General features: G+C 41.8%; 1 protein-coding gene across 1 annotated transcript in view; it reads right to left on the reverse strand.

Annotated features, from left to right (window-relative positions):
• Nucleotides 1-13,467: 13,467 nt before the first annotated feature.
• Nucleotides 13,468-17,872, reverse strand: part of CD180 (CD180 molecule) — a 32,954-nt gene continuing 28,549 nt past the window's right edge. The window contains exon 3 of the mRNA XM_040421362.1: nt 13,468-15,592. Within this exon, the coding sequence (XP_040277296.1) occupies nt 13,855-15,592 (1,738 nt within the window). The 3' untranslated portion in view covers nt 13,468-13,854. The remainder of the gene's footprint in view (nt 15,593-17,872) is intronic.

Here is a 17,872-nt window from a genome sequence, read left to right on the forward strand (position 1 = left end):
GGTCGGTTGGGCTGCTCTGTCTATGGCAGGTTCCTCAAGCCCAGGTCTCCCTGCCGATTTGTGAGCTCCGTCTCCAACCTCTTATCTGGCCGCAGACCTTTCCTCAAAGGCTCACTAGCTAACCTCCAACGGTTGTCTGCCTGTCGGATGGATGGTGAGTCTCAATATTATGTGTTAGCTACTTGCGGTCCTCCGGTTGTCTTTCTATTTTAATGGAGCGGCCTTGCCGTGTCCCCACAGCTCCGTTTTGCCCCCTGTTAGCTGTTACTTATCTGCTTGTTCCGCCCATCGCTGCACTGCCGATCTCGTTAGGCGGTTCACCTCCGGTGTCTTTGCAGAATAATTACGAGGTAAAGCTTCTGAGGTTGCTTCCTCCGGCGTCTCCCTCTGCAGCTGTTCGCGCCTTTTCTCCTTCTTCCCGCTCGTCGCAGTTGAACCTTTGTTTCTCCTGTTTGTGTGGCGGTGAGCGTCTCTAATTTTTTACAGAAGGCCCCCCGTCCTCATCTCTCTCTTCTTATTAGCTCCTGTGTCTGTTTTCCTCATTAATTCGCTTTAATTCGTTGTTTTGGGCAGCAATACAGCCGGAGCTCTGCTTTTAGCTTCTGTGCAGCATGAAAGCCAAGCCACGCCCCCCCATAACATTTTTTAGAGGGTCAGCTCACCAGCAGGCCCTCACCTACAAGTCCACTATCCAAGAGTCTGGTCAACACAATCCTCACCTCCGGGAGTCTCGTAACTAGTGATCACTGAGGAGTCTCGTTCGTTATCGGAATTAACCAGACAAATCGCTCCACCAACTAAGAATGTCCATGTACCATCACCTACAGAATCGAGAGAGAGCTATCAATCTGTCAATCCTTTCCGTTTGCGGGCTGGGTGAGGTTTCCCGTGTTGAGTCAAACTAAGCCACAGGCTTGGTGGTGCCCTTCCATCAATTAGTTTAAGTTTCAGCTTTGCAACCATACTCCCCCCAGAACCCAAAGGCTTTGGCTTCCCGGAAACTGCTCGGCGGGTCATCGGAATAACGCCGCCAGATCGATGGTCGTCATCGTTTATGGTCAGAACTACGATGGAATCTGATCATCTTCAAACCTCCGACTTTTGTTTTTGATTAATGAAAACATTCTTGGCAAATGCTTTCCCTTTGGTTCGTCTTGCGCCGGTCCAAGAATTTCACCTCTAGCGGCGCAATATGAATACCCCCTGCCGTCCCTCTCAATCATGGCCCCAGTTCCGAAAACAAACAAAATGGAACCGGAGTCCTAATCCATTATTCCTAGCTAAAGAATTCAGGCGACCCGGCCTGCTTTGAACACTGTAAGTTTTTTCAATGGTCAGCTAAGCAGCAGGCACTCTCCCATAATTTTTTCAATAGTAAGCTCAGCAGCAGGCCCTAAACCATAATATTTTAGAGGGTCAGCTCACCTTCAGACCCTCATCTACAATCTTTTACAGGGTCAGCTCACCTGCAGGCCCTCGCATATAATGTTTTAGAGGGTCAGCTCACCTGCTGGGCTTCACCTACAATCTTTTAAAGGGTCAGCTTACCAGCAGGCCCTCACCTACAATCTTTTACAGGGTTGGCTCACCTGCAGGCCCTCACATATAATGTTTTAGAGGGTCAGATCACCTGCTGGCCCTCACCTACAATCTTTTAGAGCAGGCATGCTCAACCTGCAGTCCTCCAGCTGTTGTAAAACGACAACACCCACAATGCCCTGCTGTAGGCTGCTGGTAGTTGTAGGTTTGCAACAGCTGGAGGGCCGCAGGTTGAGCATGCCTGTTTTAGAGGGTCATCTCACCTGCAGGCCCTCAACTAATTATACCTAATAGGTAATTTGCGCGCATGCTGCCTTGCTTGGAAGTGGTAGCCGTAGCTGTTTCTCAGGCTCCCTCTCCAGAATCAAACCCTGACTCCCCGTTACCCGTGGTCACCGTGGTTGGCGCTGAAAATAACATCGAAAGTTGATAGGGCAGACATCCGAATGGATTGTCGCCATCAAGGGGACGTGCGATCAGACCCAGGTTATCTAGAGTCACCAAAGCGGCATCCAGCCCTCGCTCATAATGTTTTAATGATCAGATCAGCAGGCCCTTGCACCAAATGTTTTTGAGGGTCACCAGCAGGCCATCAATCATAATTTTTCAAGGGTGTGTATGATGCCCTCCGTTATGTGTAATAAAGGGTGTATTGTAGTGCCAGTTCCTTGTAATTGTTCGGCAGCCCTTTCACTTAGTGCATAGGCTTTATGAGTGTAGGAGTCCCACTACCTGAACAATTGTACCGCAATGTGAATGAGGCCCTCCTTTATTGTGATATACAGGTTGTATCAGGGTGCCTCTTCCTTGTAATTTTTGGCAGCACTTGCACTTTATATACAAGTAAATATACAGGAAAGAATGTTTCCTAACAATTTTTCCTCAAAAATCAATTTTATCTTTGGTATTGTGCGTATTATTGTCAGTCTGTAAAAGTGGCGTGCTACTCGGACAACATCGTTCCCAGCAGCAACCTTGGAGTCCAAGATGCATCCAGACATCCTCCCCATGCTGTTCCCGAACCATTTCGGTGGTGTTTCCATCAATTTCTGACATTTTCTATGAACCAGGCACCCTCCCCTCTTCAGAGCAGGGGGTGCCTGGTTTAATGCTCAGGTTCTCCCATTGACTTCCATTATACTCGGGTTCTCGGTAGAGAACCCGTGCATCCCGATGTGTTAGGCCCGAGCACTAAGGTGCTCGATCAACACTAGTTGTGATGCCTGCGATTCCGATCTGTGCATTCACAAAGCAGCCAAGTAAAAAAAATAGCAAAATAAGTAATGTATTTCACAAGATCCTCTGTAACTGTTACCACATAGCTCATAATTTTATGCAGAATTTCAGTTCCTCATTGTACAACAAAATTTTGGCTCCATGGCTAATGGATTAAAACTGTAATTTCTTAAACCAGTCATAACAAACCCGGCTGGCATACGATCCCCCGGAGTGGTTCCTTGTGGCAAAAAATGTAATTCGATTTCAGGGATAATCTGGTGCACATATTTGTCGGCCCATCCTCTCCTGTCCACATCCTACCTACTTTTTGTAAAAGTGTAAGGGGACAAAATTTCTAACTTTGCAATATCCATATGCCACAAGACTGGCTTACACTAATGTTTTTTCTAAAAACAAAAAACAAACAGCAAAAAAATATATATATACAGTACAGACCAAAAGTTTGGACACACCTTCTCATTCAAAGAGTTTTCTTTATTTTCATGACTATGAAGGCATCAAAACTATGAATTAACACATGTGGAATTATATACATAACAAACAAGTGTGAAACAACTGAAAATATGTCATATTCTAGGTTCTTTAAAGTAGCCACCTTTTGCTTTGATTACTGCTTTGCACACTCTTGGCATTCTCTTGATGAGCTTCAAGAGGTAGTCCCCTGAAATGGTTTTCACTTCACAAGTGTGCCCTGTCAGGTTTAATAAGTGGGATTTATTGCCTTATAAATGGGGTTGGGACCATCAGTTGCGTTGAGGAGAAGTCAGGTGGATACACAGCTGATAGTCCTACTGAATAGACTGTTAGAATTTGTATTATGGCTAGAAAAAAGCAGCTAAGTAAAGAAAAACTAGCGGCTATCATTACTTTAAGAAATGAAGGTCTGTCAGCCGAAAAATTGGGAAAACTTTGAAAGTAAGGGCTATTTGACCATGAAGGAGAGTGATGGGGTGCTGCGCCAGATGACCTGGCCTCCACAGTCACCGGACCTGAACCCAATCGAGATGGTTTGAGGTGAGCTGGACCGCAGAGTGAAGGCAAAAGGGCCAACAAGTGCTAAGCATCTCTGGGAACTCCTTCAAGACTGTTGGAAGACCATTTCAGGGGACTACCTCTTGAAGCTCATCAAGAGAATGCCAAGAGTGTGCAAAACAGTAATCCAAGCAAAAGGTGGCTACCTTGAAGAACCTAGAATGACATATTTTCAGTTGTTTCACACTTGTTTGTTATGTATATAATTCTACATGTGTTAATTCATAGTTTTGATGCCTTCATAGTCATGAAAATAAAGAAAACTCTTTGAATGAGAAGGTGTGTCCAAACTTTTGGTCTGTACTGTGTAATATATATATATATATATATATATATATATATATATATACCTGATACATTTTACCAACACGGATACATTGTGGCAAATTAACAACCCCCCTCAGGACAATAGACATTTCTGCAGCAGGTATCTTTAGTTTACATATTAGTAAGAAGAATCTTGCGCTCAACATAAAATGTGATGCACATCTTTTTATAGTGAGGACTCCCAATATAAATACAAACATTTTTTAAGGTGGATTGGGTGAAGTCCTGATAGACCAGGATATCATGACCGTCCCATAATATGGAGCTGGCTTCTCTTGCCTTGGCAAGTATGGCTTCTTCTACAGGGAAGCTTAGCAACTTGCATATTACATCCCTTGGTGGGGCATTATTAGCTGGTTTAGGTTTCAAAGCTCAATGAGCTCTTTCCAGGATCACATCATGGACCGAGTCCGGTCCCAGCAGAGAGAGGCAAATTTGTACTACTGTGTTAGAAATGTCCCCTGCCGCCACCGTTTCAGGAATGCCTCTGAAGCGTAGGTTGTTGCGTCTCCCGTGGTTCTCCTGGTCCTCCAGGGCACTATATAGTGAGTTTAGATTGGATTGGATGGTATGCATTCGCTGAGATACAGCAGTTTGGTGATGGATTAGAATAGATTGCGACTCCTCCAGGGATTCCACCCGCCTCCTAATTTGGTGGACATCTTGTTTGATTGACGCTAGATCCGAGCTCAGCGGCTCGAGTGCAGAGGCTAGGGAAGATGTCAGAGCCTCCTTCAGGTATGTACGGGATATGGGGAGATCTCCGGGTTCGCCCTCACCTCCATGCGCTTGATCCGACAGTTCTGTCTGCTTGCGGCTAGTAACTCGCGGCGAAGTCGGCGCCATCTTTGTCTCCCGAGCCACATATGCGGAGGCTGCTTTCTTAATGAATTTCTCCATTTCGCCACCGTTTGTAGACTATTTGGGGTGACCTGAGGAGTCACCAGCTTTAGATCCTCCAATCTTTACCATTTTGGGTTCACCAGGCAGTAAGACCAGGCTTAGTGGGTGATTTCATACACTGAGCAGCAGCTTCACACAGCCATCCACTTCAAGCGCTAGCTCCCCCCCCCCCCCCCAATATAAACATTTTTGCCCAAAAAGGCCTTCATAGGATACATGAGTGCTGCACTGTGATAATGGGATGTCACCCTAGGAGTAGATGCTGATAGAAGGGCTTACAGCCCCAGAAAATGACTCTAGTGTACAAGGCAACAGTCCTAGGAGTTGTCTTACTATTTGTATCTGGCTTGAGGACATCTCCTACACCTCCCCTCTAAGGCGGAGTACAATTGAACCATCTGTTTATTTGGTTTACAAAATATCATCCAGGCTTGGATACAGGTATGGTACAGTCTATAAGAATCATACGCTGAGTGGTTCCTATTTTCTAGCATACTTAAAACTAGGAAATCCCTATATATGTAATTTTTCTGATGCTTTTCTTGCTTCTCCTTTTTAGTTTTGTTTAAGCACTTTAGTTGAACTGAGGGTTTTTACTTCCTCAATTTTGTTTCTTGTTCCTCTTTTGGATATATTCAAGCCACACAAGTCTCGCTTATACCTTTCTTGGATTATTCCTTAAAGCCATCATTCTCCCACTAGCTGTTAATTTCATGTCAACTTTTTTAATTACATGTTTATTCTCTCAAGCATGTAAACTTCAATTGGGCTTGGTTCACATTAGCATAATTTCTTCTGTTAGTGTGGCCATGACAGCTGGACTAAATCCATTTTCAAACAGATTTCAATTAATCCTGATAAATCTCATTCATTTATAATGTTGAACAGCGAAAAGTATTTTTGACAGCAGGGACAGTGCTAAATACTTGCCTATTCTTGACTTACCAGAATCCCTGGTGGTTGTTTTGTTTATATCTAGAACGGTCTTCTATTAAAGAGGTTGTGCTAAGACCCATTCTCGTTAATGGCGCTGAGTTGCAATACCGGACAAAAACTATAGGCAGGCATGGAATTGTTTTTGGGGAAAAAGAAGCCTTGGTTTTTCTAATCTTAGACTACCTCTTTAATCTACTATTCCACTTTGTCATTTCAACAAAGCAATTATTCTAAGAATTCTTGAGCCAACATTGTGAATTGCTGTAGTATTGAGTAATCGGAAATGCGGGTTTGACGTCGCATTAGGGGAACCATATAATTAGTGGTCAAAGTTTTTTTTTCATTTTTTTTTTAATAAATATTTTTATTGATTTCTAAGAGAAAAAATACACGAATGTTGCGAAGCAAACAGTCGTAACAAACAAATTGTACAACTCCCAATAAAGCGAGCGTTAAGACAGGTGTTTAAAGTCATATATAGTACTACAGTAGCAATAATACAGTAATGGCACAAAGCATCATACATCATTTCAACTTCCATATGCTAATGAGAAAGAACTCAAAGAAGCTGAGTAAGTATATATTGTTATATTGTTGCGAAAGGGTAAGAAAAAGTGTGGCATGTAAAAACAAAGGTGTGTTCTTCCTGTTATATGGGATCAAGCTAGATGGGATGAAGGAGGGGGGGGGGAGGTAACTAATGTCCATTTCCTGAGCCACTACCACAGTCCTGGGTCCCAAGAGTTGAAGTAAATTGTTTCCACGGGTGCCAAAGCTTAATGAATCTCTCGTGTTTCCTGGCAGCCCAGCTAGCCAGTTCTTCCATTCTGTAAATCTGGCTAATCTTATTATACCATTGATTAAGTGTTGGCGGGTCTGTGTTGAGCCAATTAAGGGGGACCAATGAGCGAGCTATTTGCAGTGGGTAAGTTAGATGCTGATGGCGCCCACGAGGCACCTGGTAACCATAATAGTACAGCTTCAGGGGTTAGTCTTATGTATGTACTGCAAATCACATTGATCTTGGATTCTATCTTTTGCCAGAACTCTTGTATGACTACACAAGACCAGAATATATGAAGGAGGGTGCCAGACTCCTGTTGGCATCTCCAACATCTATCGTCCTGTGATAGGCCTAATTGGAACAGTTTCTTAGGGAAATTGTACCATCTGGTCAAAACTTTAAAAGAGTGTTCCTGTATACAGATGCACCTGGAGAACCCGTGGGATCTAAGGCGAATTGTGACTATCTCTGGCTCAGTAAAATTCTTATGTAGCTCCTTCTCCCAACCCCCAATGTGAGCCGGGTAAGCCATTTGCTGTAATGATACTAAGGAGTGATACAAAAAAGAGATCCATCTAGGGCGTGTATTAGATGGGTTTAAAGCTTTTTCTAGCCAGGTAGGATACCCTTGTTCTTTCCCTTTGGGAAGGACCATCTTAAGGGAGCACGAGAGCTCATGAATTTACAGAAAGTTCCCTGATGGTAATAGGGTTGAGCAGTACTGTGGGATATTACTCTCTGTACCTATTTCGGATAAAAGCTCTCTAACCGGTTTATCTTTAAGCTTAGTCCAGAAACTAGGAGCATGAGTGCGGGAGGGAAGAACACAGTATGGGATTAATTGGCTGGGTAAGTAGATTGGAAGAAGTGGAGATTTGTCCTGTAGGGATTCAAAGACACAATAGATTCCCTTCATCAGGCCTGAGATTGCGGTTTTAGGCTTGGTCAGTCCCCATAGACTAGCCATCTGTTGGTCATTCAGTGCAGCCCGCTCTATGTCCACACCCATGGCAGCATTACCTTCCACACATAGTGAGACCCACCTCCTCAATTGAATGGCTTCATAATACATCAGGTAAGCCAAAGCCTCCAATAGAGCGTGGGAGGATAAGAGTATTGTATGACAGTCTGGGTTTCTTCTTCTGCCACAAAAATGAGGAGAAGATGGATCTGACCATGCGGAAGAATGCTTTGTTGAGAAAGATGGGTGCCATCTGAAGCATATATATAAATTTGGGCAAAACATATGTGCGCAACAAGTTCTTTTGTCCCATCCAGGAGACAAAGGACACGGGCAATGAGGCTAACATCTTTTTAATCTCTCCAATCAAGGAGGATAATTTGCTCCGTATAAGCCAGCTATGTCCCTGGTCAAATAGATTCCCAGGTATTTCAATTGGGACAACTGCCACTTAAAGGGCATCATTTTGCGCAAGGTGGCGACCGCTCCTGAGGGTGCGGATATGTTGAGGGCCTCTGATTTTGTGTAGTTAACTTTTTATTTTTTATTTTTTTTTACATTTTTTTATTTTCTTCAAAATATTCAAGATATTGATATAATCCTTACACCATCACAAACAATAGCGTTAAATCCAACTCTGTAAACTCTAACCTAGTACATTTAATCCCACCTAAACTTATTTATTTCCCTCCCCCAAAAAAATTAACTACCACCCCCCTCCCTACCCACCTTGACTGCCGTCGCTGATAACCTGAACCCCACCCCCCCAGCCAATCCACAGACTCCACCTACATAAATAAAATAAACAATCCACCCCAATTCTACGAGACAAAGGCGTGATCACATGCCTCCCCTCGTCCGCCTCCCAACCTCCTCATATAACTTTATTTGGGACATAATACGTCTCCATTCCACAAATGCGGGAGAAATGGGGGAGCCCCATTTCTTAATTATCAATACCTTTGCTATCAAACAGCCCTTCAGCCAGATCAGTTGGTCACCGGAAGAATTAGAATTTTCTGATATATACAGACCCAAAATCGCAGAGGTCATGTCCGGAGCACAAGATTGGGAAACATCCCCCTGCAGCGCTGTAAATACCTGCTCCCAAAAACACTTTATCACTCTGCACTCCCATAAAAGATGAATATATCCAACATTGGGACTACCGCACTTCTGGCAAAAAAATTCACAACCTCTATTCTTAACAAACTTAGCCTGCATTTGCGGTGTATAGTATAACCTGTGCAAAATCTTAAACTGAATCAGCGGATACTACTTTTTAAATATTTTTAAAGATCTGTGGCCAGGGAAGGGGGGGGGGGGAGATCTCAGTTCCCGTTCCCATTTATGTATACTTTTGAAAGAAATAACCGTAGACAGTGAATCTCGCAATTTAGAATAAATCTGTGCCAATTTAATCCAATTCCCTGAGTGAACAAAACAATACTCAAACAATGAATGTTGTTGAGTGATCATGTATTTTTTATTGGATGTGGCTTCGTACGCGTGTTTTAAACGTGCATACATAAACAAATCTAAAAAGGTGATATTTGTGAAGTTAAAGTCCCCTACGGCTTTAAACCGATCTGCAACAAACAAATGTGACACTCTGGTAATAACCCTACAACTCCAATAAGTATAATCTGTTATTTTCCGAAATTCCGATAAATTCCAATTCTCCCACAGCGGGGTAAAATAAAAAGCATGGGGAACCTGCAAAATCATTTTCAATTTACCCTAAACCCTCTGAAGAGTCCTCGTGATTTAACAACTTGTGCCTAAAGTTCCAAACTGTCCTGTTTCCAAATAAGTGAAAATATTCTTAAGTGACCTACCTATTACCCTGGAAAGATACTGCCCAAGTGCATTCTCTCTAAAATTACAACATCTTTGTAGCTGTGCTGAAAAAAAATAACCTTGAAAAAAAAGAAGTGATAGTCCCCCTTCTGACTCAGCCAACCATAGATACCTTTGCTTTATACGGACCCTCTTCCTCCCCCAAATTAGATCATTTATTAAGGTTTCTAATCTATAAAAAAGCATCCTCTATCCAAATGGGGGAGGCGCAGATCGGGTACAAAACCAAAGACAGTATAATCATTTTCACCAGTGCAAGTCGATCAGGTTGCGATATCAACAATTTTTGCCAAACTCTAATTTTCCCCTTCACTTTGTCTATTAATCATAAAATCTAGTTATAGGAACACCAATCTTTATCCCTAAGTAGTCCAAAGAATCATCCAATGACAATATCCGGACCCGGGAGCCACCTTCGGGGGCATTACGATTTAGCCGGAGGAGTGAGGACTTAGACAATTGACTGAATTCCTCTATCAGCTGCATAACATACGGGACAGCTTTCCAACCCTCTTCCAAGAACAGCATGACATCGTCTGCGTATAACCTAATTTTATCACTCTCTCCCGTTACCCCGAACCCCCGAATTTGAGTATTCAAACGAATCTTACAGGCCAACTGCTCCATAAATAGCGCAAATAAAAGAGGGGAGAGAGGACACCCCTGTCTCGTGCCTCGTTGTAACTCAATAATGGAGGAGTTAACCCCATCAATATTAATTCGGGCTATTGGTTGAGTATATAGCAATTGGGTCATTGTGATAAAAGTAGTCCCCAGTCGAAAATGGGCCAAAGTCTGCCACAAGAAGGATCACTCCACCTTGTCAAACGCTTTGGCAGCATCCAGGATGGAGCAGTCCGGACTCCCCCCTACCTGCAGGTTCAAATATACCCCATATAAATTTGCCTGAATCTGTCTCCCGGGTATAAACCCTGATTGATTGGAATGAACCAGGGATGCAATTACCCTTTTAAGGCGATTTGCAAATTTTTTTGTAAAAAACTTAGTCTGTATTAAGGAGTGATATGGGCCTATATGACCCAACCTCACTACCATCCTTATCTTTTTTTAGAATTAAAGTGATAATTGCCTCTCTAAAAGATGGAGGAAGAGAGCCATAACTATATGATTCATTTAGAACCTGCAGCAAAATAGGGAGGAGTACCTTGGCATGATATCTATATACTTCAAATGGCAAACCATCCGCCCCGGGGGAAGAATTATATTTAACCGACAAAAGAGCCACCTCCAATTCTGCCAATCTTATTCGGTAATTAAGCATTTTGCGTTCCTGAACCGAGAGACGAGGCATTTCTAATTGATCCAAATAACCGTTGATTGTAGAAGGACTACATACCATTTCAGATCTGTATATAGCAGAATAATAATTAGCAAATTCCTGTCTAATCTGATATGGGTCATTAACTATCTGGCCCCGTATATTTCTAATAGACCAAATTTTCATCCCGCCTCTTTGATTAGCGACTAAAACGTGTCTGTCCTTAAAAAAAAGTTTATGTTGGGCCTTATTTACCATAAAGGTCTTATATTGTTGATTAGCTTCTTTCAACTGCGTGCGAAGGGAATCCGTACTGTATTTAATCAGAGCACCCTGCAACCTCTTAACTGTCTCCTTCATTAAGTTCTCCTGCTTATGGAACTCCGCACGTTGTCTTTTTATTTTACCACAGTAAAGGCCTCTAATATAGGCCTTCAGAGAGTCCCATACAAAATGGATATGAGTGGAGCCCTCATTCCGCTGCCAAAAGTCAAGAATCTCCTCATTAATTAGGTCCCGCTCACTAATAACCTCCAACCAATATGGATTCAGTCTAAAGGCTCCATTAGGATCTGCATTTAAATCCACTCCCCTGAGCAGAAGCAGAACCGGAGAATGATCGGAAATTCCGTGCAATTCATATTTCATCTTTACAACTTGATCAAACATAGCACTATTTGCAAATGCCAAATCAATTCTTGACATTGAATTATACATCTGACTAAAACATGAATACACTCTTTTATCTCCATATAAATGACGCCAAATATCGACCAATGCCAACTGCCGACTTATACTGCACAGGGGGGACCAATTCTGCTTCTGCTCAGCGGAGATAGATACCCTATCCAGTCTTGGGTCTAGCACCGAGTTAAAGTCACCTACCAATAACACCGGGCATAGGGGTTTACTACAAATAAACGTGGTCAATAAGGAAAGGACAGTGGACGCAAAGGGGGGAGGCACATAAACAAAAGCTAAAATAGTCTCCTGTCCACTCAAAAGACCATGAAGATTATTTTTAACATTTGGAAGCTTTAAACATTCAGGCAAATGTTTTATATGCAGTAGATTATTGGGGTTCTCTGGGATTTAATAAAATAAAATTACTGAAAACACTTAAATATTACTTGGTTATAAATATGTTCCCAAATACCTTTCATTAGTTATAATGGATCGTTTTGTCTAGGGCCGGCATGCTCAACCTGCAGCCCTCCAGCTGTTGTAAAACTACAACTCCCACAATTCCCTGCTGTAGGCTGATAGCTGTAGGCTGTTTGGGCATGCTGGGAGTTGTAGTTTTGCAACAGCTGGAGGGCTGCAGGTTGAGCATGCCTGGTCTAGGGAGCAATCACCAGGGGAAACAAAATGGCCACCGTCCTATTACTACACACAAAACATGTACTAATCACACAGGAGGGCAAGTTACTTCACAGCACTGAGGTAAAGAGCTGCCTAATACTCCTCTCTGCTCTGCTGATCAGGGATTATGATCCTGAATACAGCTGATAAGATCTTCAGATGAGTCTCTGTAGGAATGGAGTTCATGAGGAGACATGAAGTACAGAGAGGAGGTGGGATTGTGGCTAATGAGCAGCAGCTCTTGTATGCAGTCTCCATTACCACAGTCTGTCCTGTCCATTCAGTCTGTTCTTCATGTCTCCTCATGAACTCCATTCCTACAGAGTTTCAGCTGAAGAACTTATCTGTGTTCAAGATCATAATCCCTGACAAGCAGAGCAGGGAGGAGGAAGAGGCCGCTCTTTAGCTCAGTGTTGTAAAGTAACTTGTCCTGCTGTGTGATAAGGACAGCAGCCATTTTATTTTCCCTGATGATTACTCCCTAAACAAAAACAAGCCATTATAACTAATGAAAGGTGTTTGGGAATATATTTATAATGCAGCAATATTTAAGTATTTTCAGTAATTTTAGCAGTTCCCCATCAGAACCCATTTAAGTCATTGATCACCGTGACATTTAAGGGAGTGTTTGTACAACTGAAGATTGCAGAGGCATCCTTGACAAGAAGCACAAAAGTTTTAAATACTAGATTTCAAAGACGAGTTAAATTATATAATTTTTGGTAAAGCTATTCAAGAGGAAATGAGGAAGTATTTCAAGTTTACATAATAAGTGAGGTCATTATAGGATAGAGTTGAGCTGGCCCTACACACTAGAAGTTGGTTGATTATTGAACGGCAGTTGAACAAACAAACATCTGGCGTTCATTTCAGACATACACACTTTAGTCTTTATTGGCTGTTACAGTTGATCAAACTGCCCATATACATCCGATGAAACCGGGTGATGGATGAAAGATCTTTCTTGGAACGTTCTTTCAAAGAAAGACCTTTCATTCATGAATGATCTTTCTTTGCACAAAATATCTTTCGCCTCTCTACTTTGATTCCACTGAGTTGGTATCTTGCTGTGCCTAGGAGGTTCACATTTAAGCAACCCTAACCTCACAAAACTTAGTCACTTTTATTTTCCTGTATACAAAATCCTGAAATATTGCAGTTTTTACACTGGCCACTCAGCAATTGTCTGGTACTTTTCTGCTTGTACTGAGTATACTGATGGGTAGGGTTTTCAATCATCTTTTTACTCTATACCCATGGGGAAGGATTACAAAGACAGACAACACCTCTGTCATAAATTCTGAGGCAGATATCACAGGATCCACTGTTGATAGAGCAGAAAGCGAATGATACAGCTCAGCCTGCCCCTCCCTGTACAATGACCTTGGCATAGAGCATTGGAGATTTTTTTTTACTTTATTCTCTTAGGTCCAGGTGGCAACTGTAACCCAAATCTCTGTTGTAGCAGCTCAGTCAAGATGGCTGCCTCCACAATGATAAGAAAAAATAACAAAAATATACGCAATCTGAAAATAAATGTAATAAAAAATATGGGATTATATTTTTTTACACAATGTATTCATCTTCTGGTTTCTTTTTTTGGGGATGGTGATGGGGTGGATTAATTTGTTTCTAAATGGCAGCATAAATCCGCCTCCTATAATACTGTATAAGCCATATTATAAGGATTATGCAGATAAATGTAATTATGACAATTATTAATACATGTGTAAGAGAAATTCCACATGTTATTGCTACTTTAGTCAGCTCTGTACCAGCTAGAAATGGTGGTGATCCACACACGGTATTTGACTTATCTTGAAAGACCTTTTCATGCTGCTTGAACCAGGTTAGAAATTCTAGGTTTGAGCATGAACAGTCAATGGGATTGTAACTTAAATTGATTATGCTTTTATCTGATATATTCTGCACCAAAACAATAGGAATTGTCGAGATCATGTTAAAAGCAAAATTTAAGGAAACGTCAGTTAGGTTCCCAAAAGCATTTGTAGCAAATGTAGTTAGTTTGTTGTGTCTAAGGTCAACACATTTCAAGTTCTTCAGCTTCTGGAAAGTTTGTTTCTCTAATACTTCTAGGTCACAGTTAGATAGTATCAGGGTTTCCAGCTGTAGAACTTTGGAAAACAGATTTTCACTTTTCAGAATCCCATTATGAACTGAATTTCCTTCCATGTTTAGGAAAACCAAACTTGTCAGACCCTCAAGAAGCTGCATATGGCTGGTGTTTACATGACTATAAGACAGGTTCAGGATCCTCAGATCAGCTAAATTACTAAAAGGACTTAAAGATTCATCCATTAACAAATAGACATTTGAAAAATCTAGAATTCCTAGCTGCATGTTCTCTGGAAATGCCAGGCTGTCTAATGGGAGTGGTGAACCATAACTGAGATTCAGGTGAGAGAGGTTATGTAGACCGCTGAACTGAGCCCCACAACATTTAGCTTTTCGAAAGTCATTGTGACTCAGGTCCAAGTATTTTAGATTTGATAAGTTCTCCAAGCATTTGGTCCCCCAATCCCAAGTGTCTCTGTTTCCAACTATCTGTAAATGTGTGATTAGTGGGAAACTGCCTGAGTTTATACTACAAAGACTGGAAAAACTGTTGCCATCTAGAATAAGTTCTTTTATATCACTGGGTTGACTCAGACGTTGCAGAAATTTAAGGTTTGTGCTTGTCAGGTCCAGTTTTTGAATCTTTGTCAAACAGGAAAAGGTTTCCTGTGATCCTTCAGATATTTCCCTGTACTGTAGGCTGAGCTCCTTCACGGATATAGTACAGAGTCCATTCAGACTCCATGGGAATATATCAAAATCTGTACTAATGTCTTTAAATGTGCCAATTCCAAGGGCGTTTGTGGTTAGTCCATTAAGACCATTTAAAAGAGAAGATAGGTTTGTATTCCAGCCACAGCCAGTAAGGTCCAATTGATGGAAGTAACTATGGTTGAATGCGTTTGGCTCAATGTATTCAATATTGTTTCCCTTTAGAATTAAAGTCAGATTTTGAATTTTCTTGAAGTATTCTGAATCTTTTACAGAAATTGTGTTTATTTGGTTTAATGCAAAGTTTACCAACGTCAAGTTGTCCAAAGTAATGTCTTGAGGAAATCTTATGGAGGAGATGAAGTTACTTCCCAAATGCAAACTCACCAGGTCTTTTAAGCTTTTTAAGGGAATGAACGATATGTCTACTATAGAGGTTTCCTGTAAGTGTAAATGCTGAAGGGAGGTTGCTCCTAGAAATGCGGTGTCTGCAATGTACAATATCGGATTTCCAGTAAGTATAACTGTATTAAGCCTCGCTTTGTTCCCAAAGGCATCATTGTATATCCAGTTAATCCCGCATCTGTAACATAGTAAAGAAATTGAGAGACTTAGGCTGAAGAAAAGCAGCAAACCTGATACAATTCCAACATTTGTTCAGGGATTCTTAAGGAAATGGTGGCCCAATGCCCCATGTGTATCCCATGAGCTCTAAAAGGGTTTCCAGTGTCAGAAAATAAAGATTTCTCCATTGTGTAAATGAAACATTCTGCAATTTGGTAATATACTATACTTATTATAAGTTCTTCATGGCTTGCAAGATCTCTGCTTGCAGTAACGTTTATAAAAACCTTCTTTGTTTAAATTCAAAAGCTGAACATCTGATATGTATAATAAAATGAATTATGCTTCGGTGTGAGCATAACATGATCGGGGGAGATTTTCAGTGTCTTAATGTAAACTAGAACTACAATGTCAGTTAGTGACACCAACACAAGAGACAAGGGATTGATAATAGCAAATATTTATGTAGTGTTCTGTGTGGGGTCAGGTTCACACAGGTATAAACTGGATGCGTTTTGTGTTCTTATTCTGGATGTGTGACCCAACTCAACAGTGGATTTACAGACTCAAACTCAAAGCATCATAGACATCTACGATGCTGTGAGTTTGTCAGTTAAAGGGGTTGTGTCAAAAACTAGTTTCCATGGGTTACGGCCACAGCGCAGATATGAAGTGCCTTGGACTGTAGCTTCTGTGCATGTGTGCCTAACACAGTCCAAGCAACCAGAGAGTTCAGAGTTTTTTCCTGTAGTGTGCAAGCACACTCACTGCAGCCGAGGCCATATCCCCTAGAAACGAGCAGTGCATAATGCAATGGAAAAATGAATCCAGCAAAGGAAGCAATATGGACAATCACAATGCATTAGTAAGTGCCTTGTCTACATGGTGAATGCCAAGTGAGACAATCCCTTTAAATCTCCAACTGTCACCAGCCATATGTTCTGTTAGAAGCTGTGGCCGTTACAGGAAAAGAGCTGCTGCAGAAAGGACACATCCCCTGAGCTGACAGCCTGAAATAAATCAAGCAAAACAATTAAAGCAATGAATGGGGAGATCTCTGGACCCATGTGAGGTGCAGGGCTGGTTCTAACTTTGTTAGAAAGAGATTGTCATGTAGTAGATTGTGTATGATTTAAATGTTTTATTTTTTGCATTATGCATGGCATCACCCATTTGAGCCTATCTTCGCGTCAGGTCACACATCCACAACACAGAATGCAAACAGAATCGACTTGTGTGAACCTGGCCACAAAGAGCAATATGATGACTGTTTAACCCTTTAAGGACCCATGACGTACCGGTATGTCATGTGTATTTCCGATCACCGCCGCCCGGTGCAGTCATTGAGCAGGCACCTTGGCTAAATGCGCGCCGTGTCAGCGATCGCCGCAAACCGCAGGTCAATTCAGACCTGCGGTTTGCGGTGGCGTGTGGCGGTGCCATCGGGTCCCCATGCGGCTGTAGGAGGGACCCGATGGCATGGAAGGCAGCGCGATGCCTAAAGAAGGCATCACGCTGCCTTCCTGTGACGAGCCTGTGAGATCCAGCCCCCTGGATCTCACAGGCCGGAAGCTGTATGAGTAATACACACAGTATTACTCATACAGCCAATGCATTCCAATACAGAAGTATTGGAATGCATTGTAAAGGATTAGACCCCCAAAAGTTCAAGTCCCAAAGTGGGACAAAAAATAAAAAATAAAGTTTTCCCCCAAAAAAATTAAAGGTTTCAAGTAAAAAATAAACAAAAACGTCATTTTCCCCAAATAAAGTAAAAAAAAATTGGTAAAAAATAGGGGGAAAGAAAAGAATACACATTAGGTATCGCCACGTCCGTATTGACCGGCTCTATAAACATGTTACATGATCTAACCCCTCAGATGAACACCGTAAAAAATAAAAAATAAAAACTGTGCTAAATAAACCATTTTTTTTGTCACCTTACATCACAAAAAGTACAACAGCAAGCGATCAAAAAGGCGTTTGCCCACCAAAATAGTACCATTCTAACCGTCACCTCATCCCTCAAAAAATGAGCCCCTACCTGAGACAATCGCCCAAAAAAAAAAAAAACTATGGCTCAGAATATGGAGACACTAAAACATCATTTTTTTTGTCCAGCAAAATCTGCCTTCCAAAAACCGCATGGCATTCCTTTCCTTCTGCGCCCTGCCGTATGCCCGTACAGCTGTTATGACCACATATGGGGTGTTTCTATAAACTACAGAATCAGGGCCATAAAAATTGAGTTTTGTTTGGCTGTTAACCCTTGCTTTGTTACTGAGAAAAATGGATTAAA

Source organism: Bufo bufo, chromosome 2 (assembly GCF_905171765.1).
Source record: "Bufo bufo chromosome 2, aBufBuf1.1, whole genome shotgun sequence".
Lineage (NCBI taxonomy): Eukaryota > Metazoa > Chordata > Amphibia > Anura > Bufonidae > Bufo > Bufo bufo.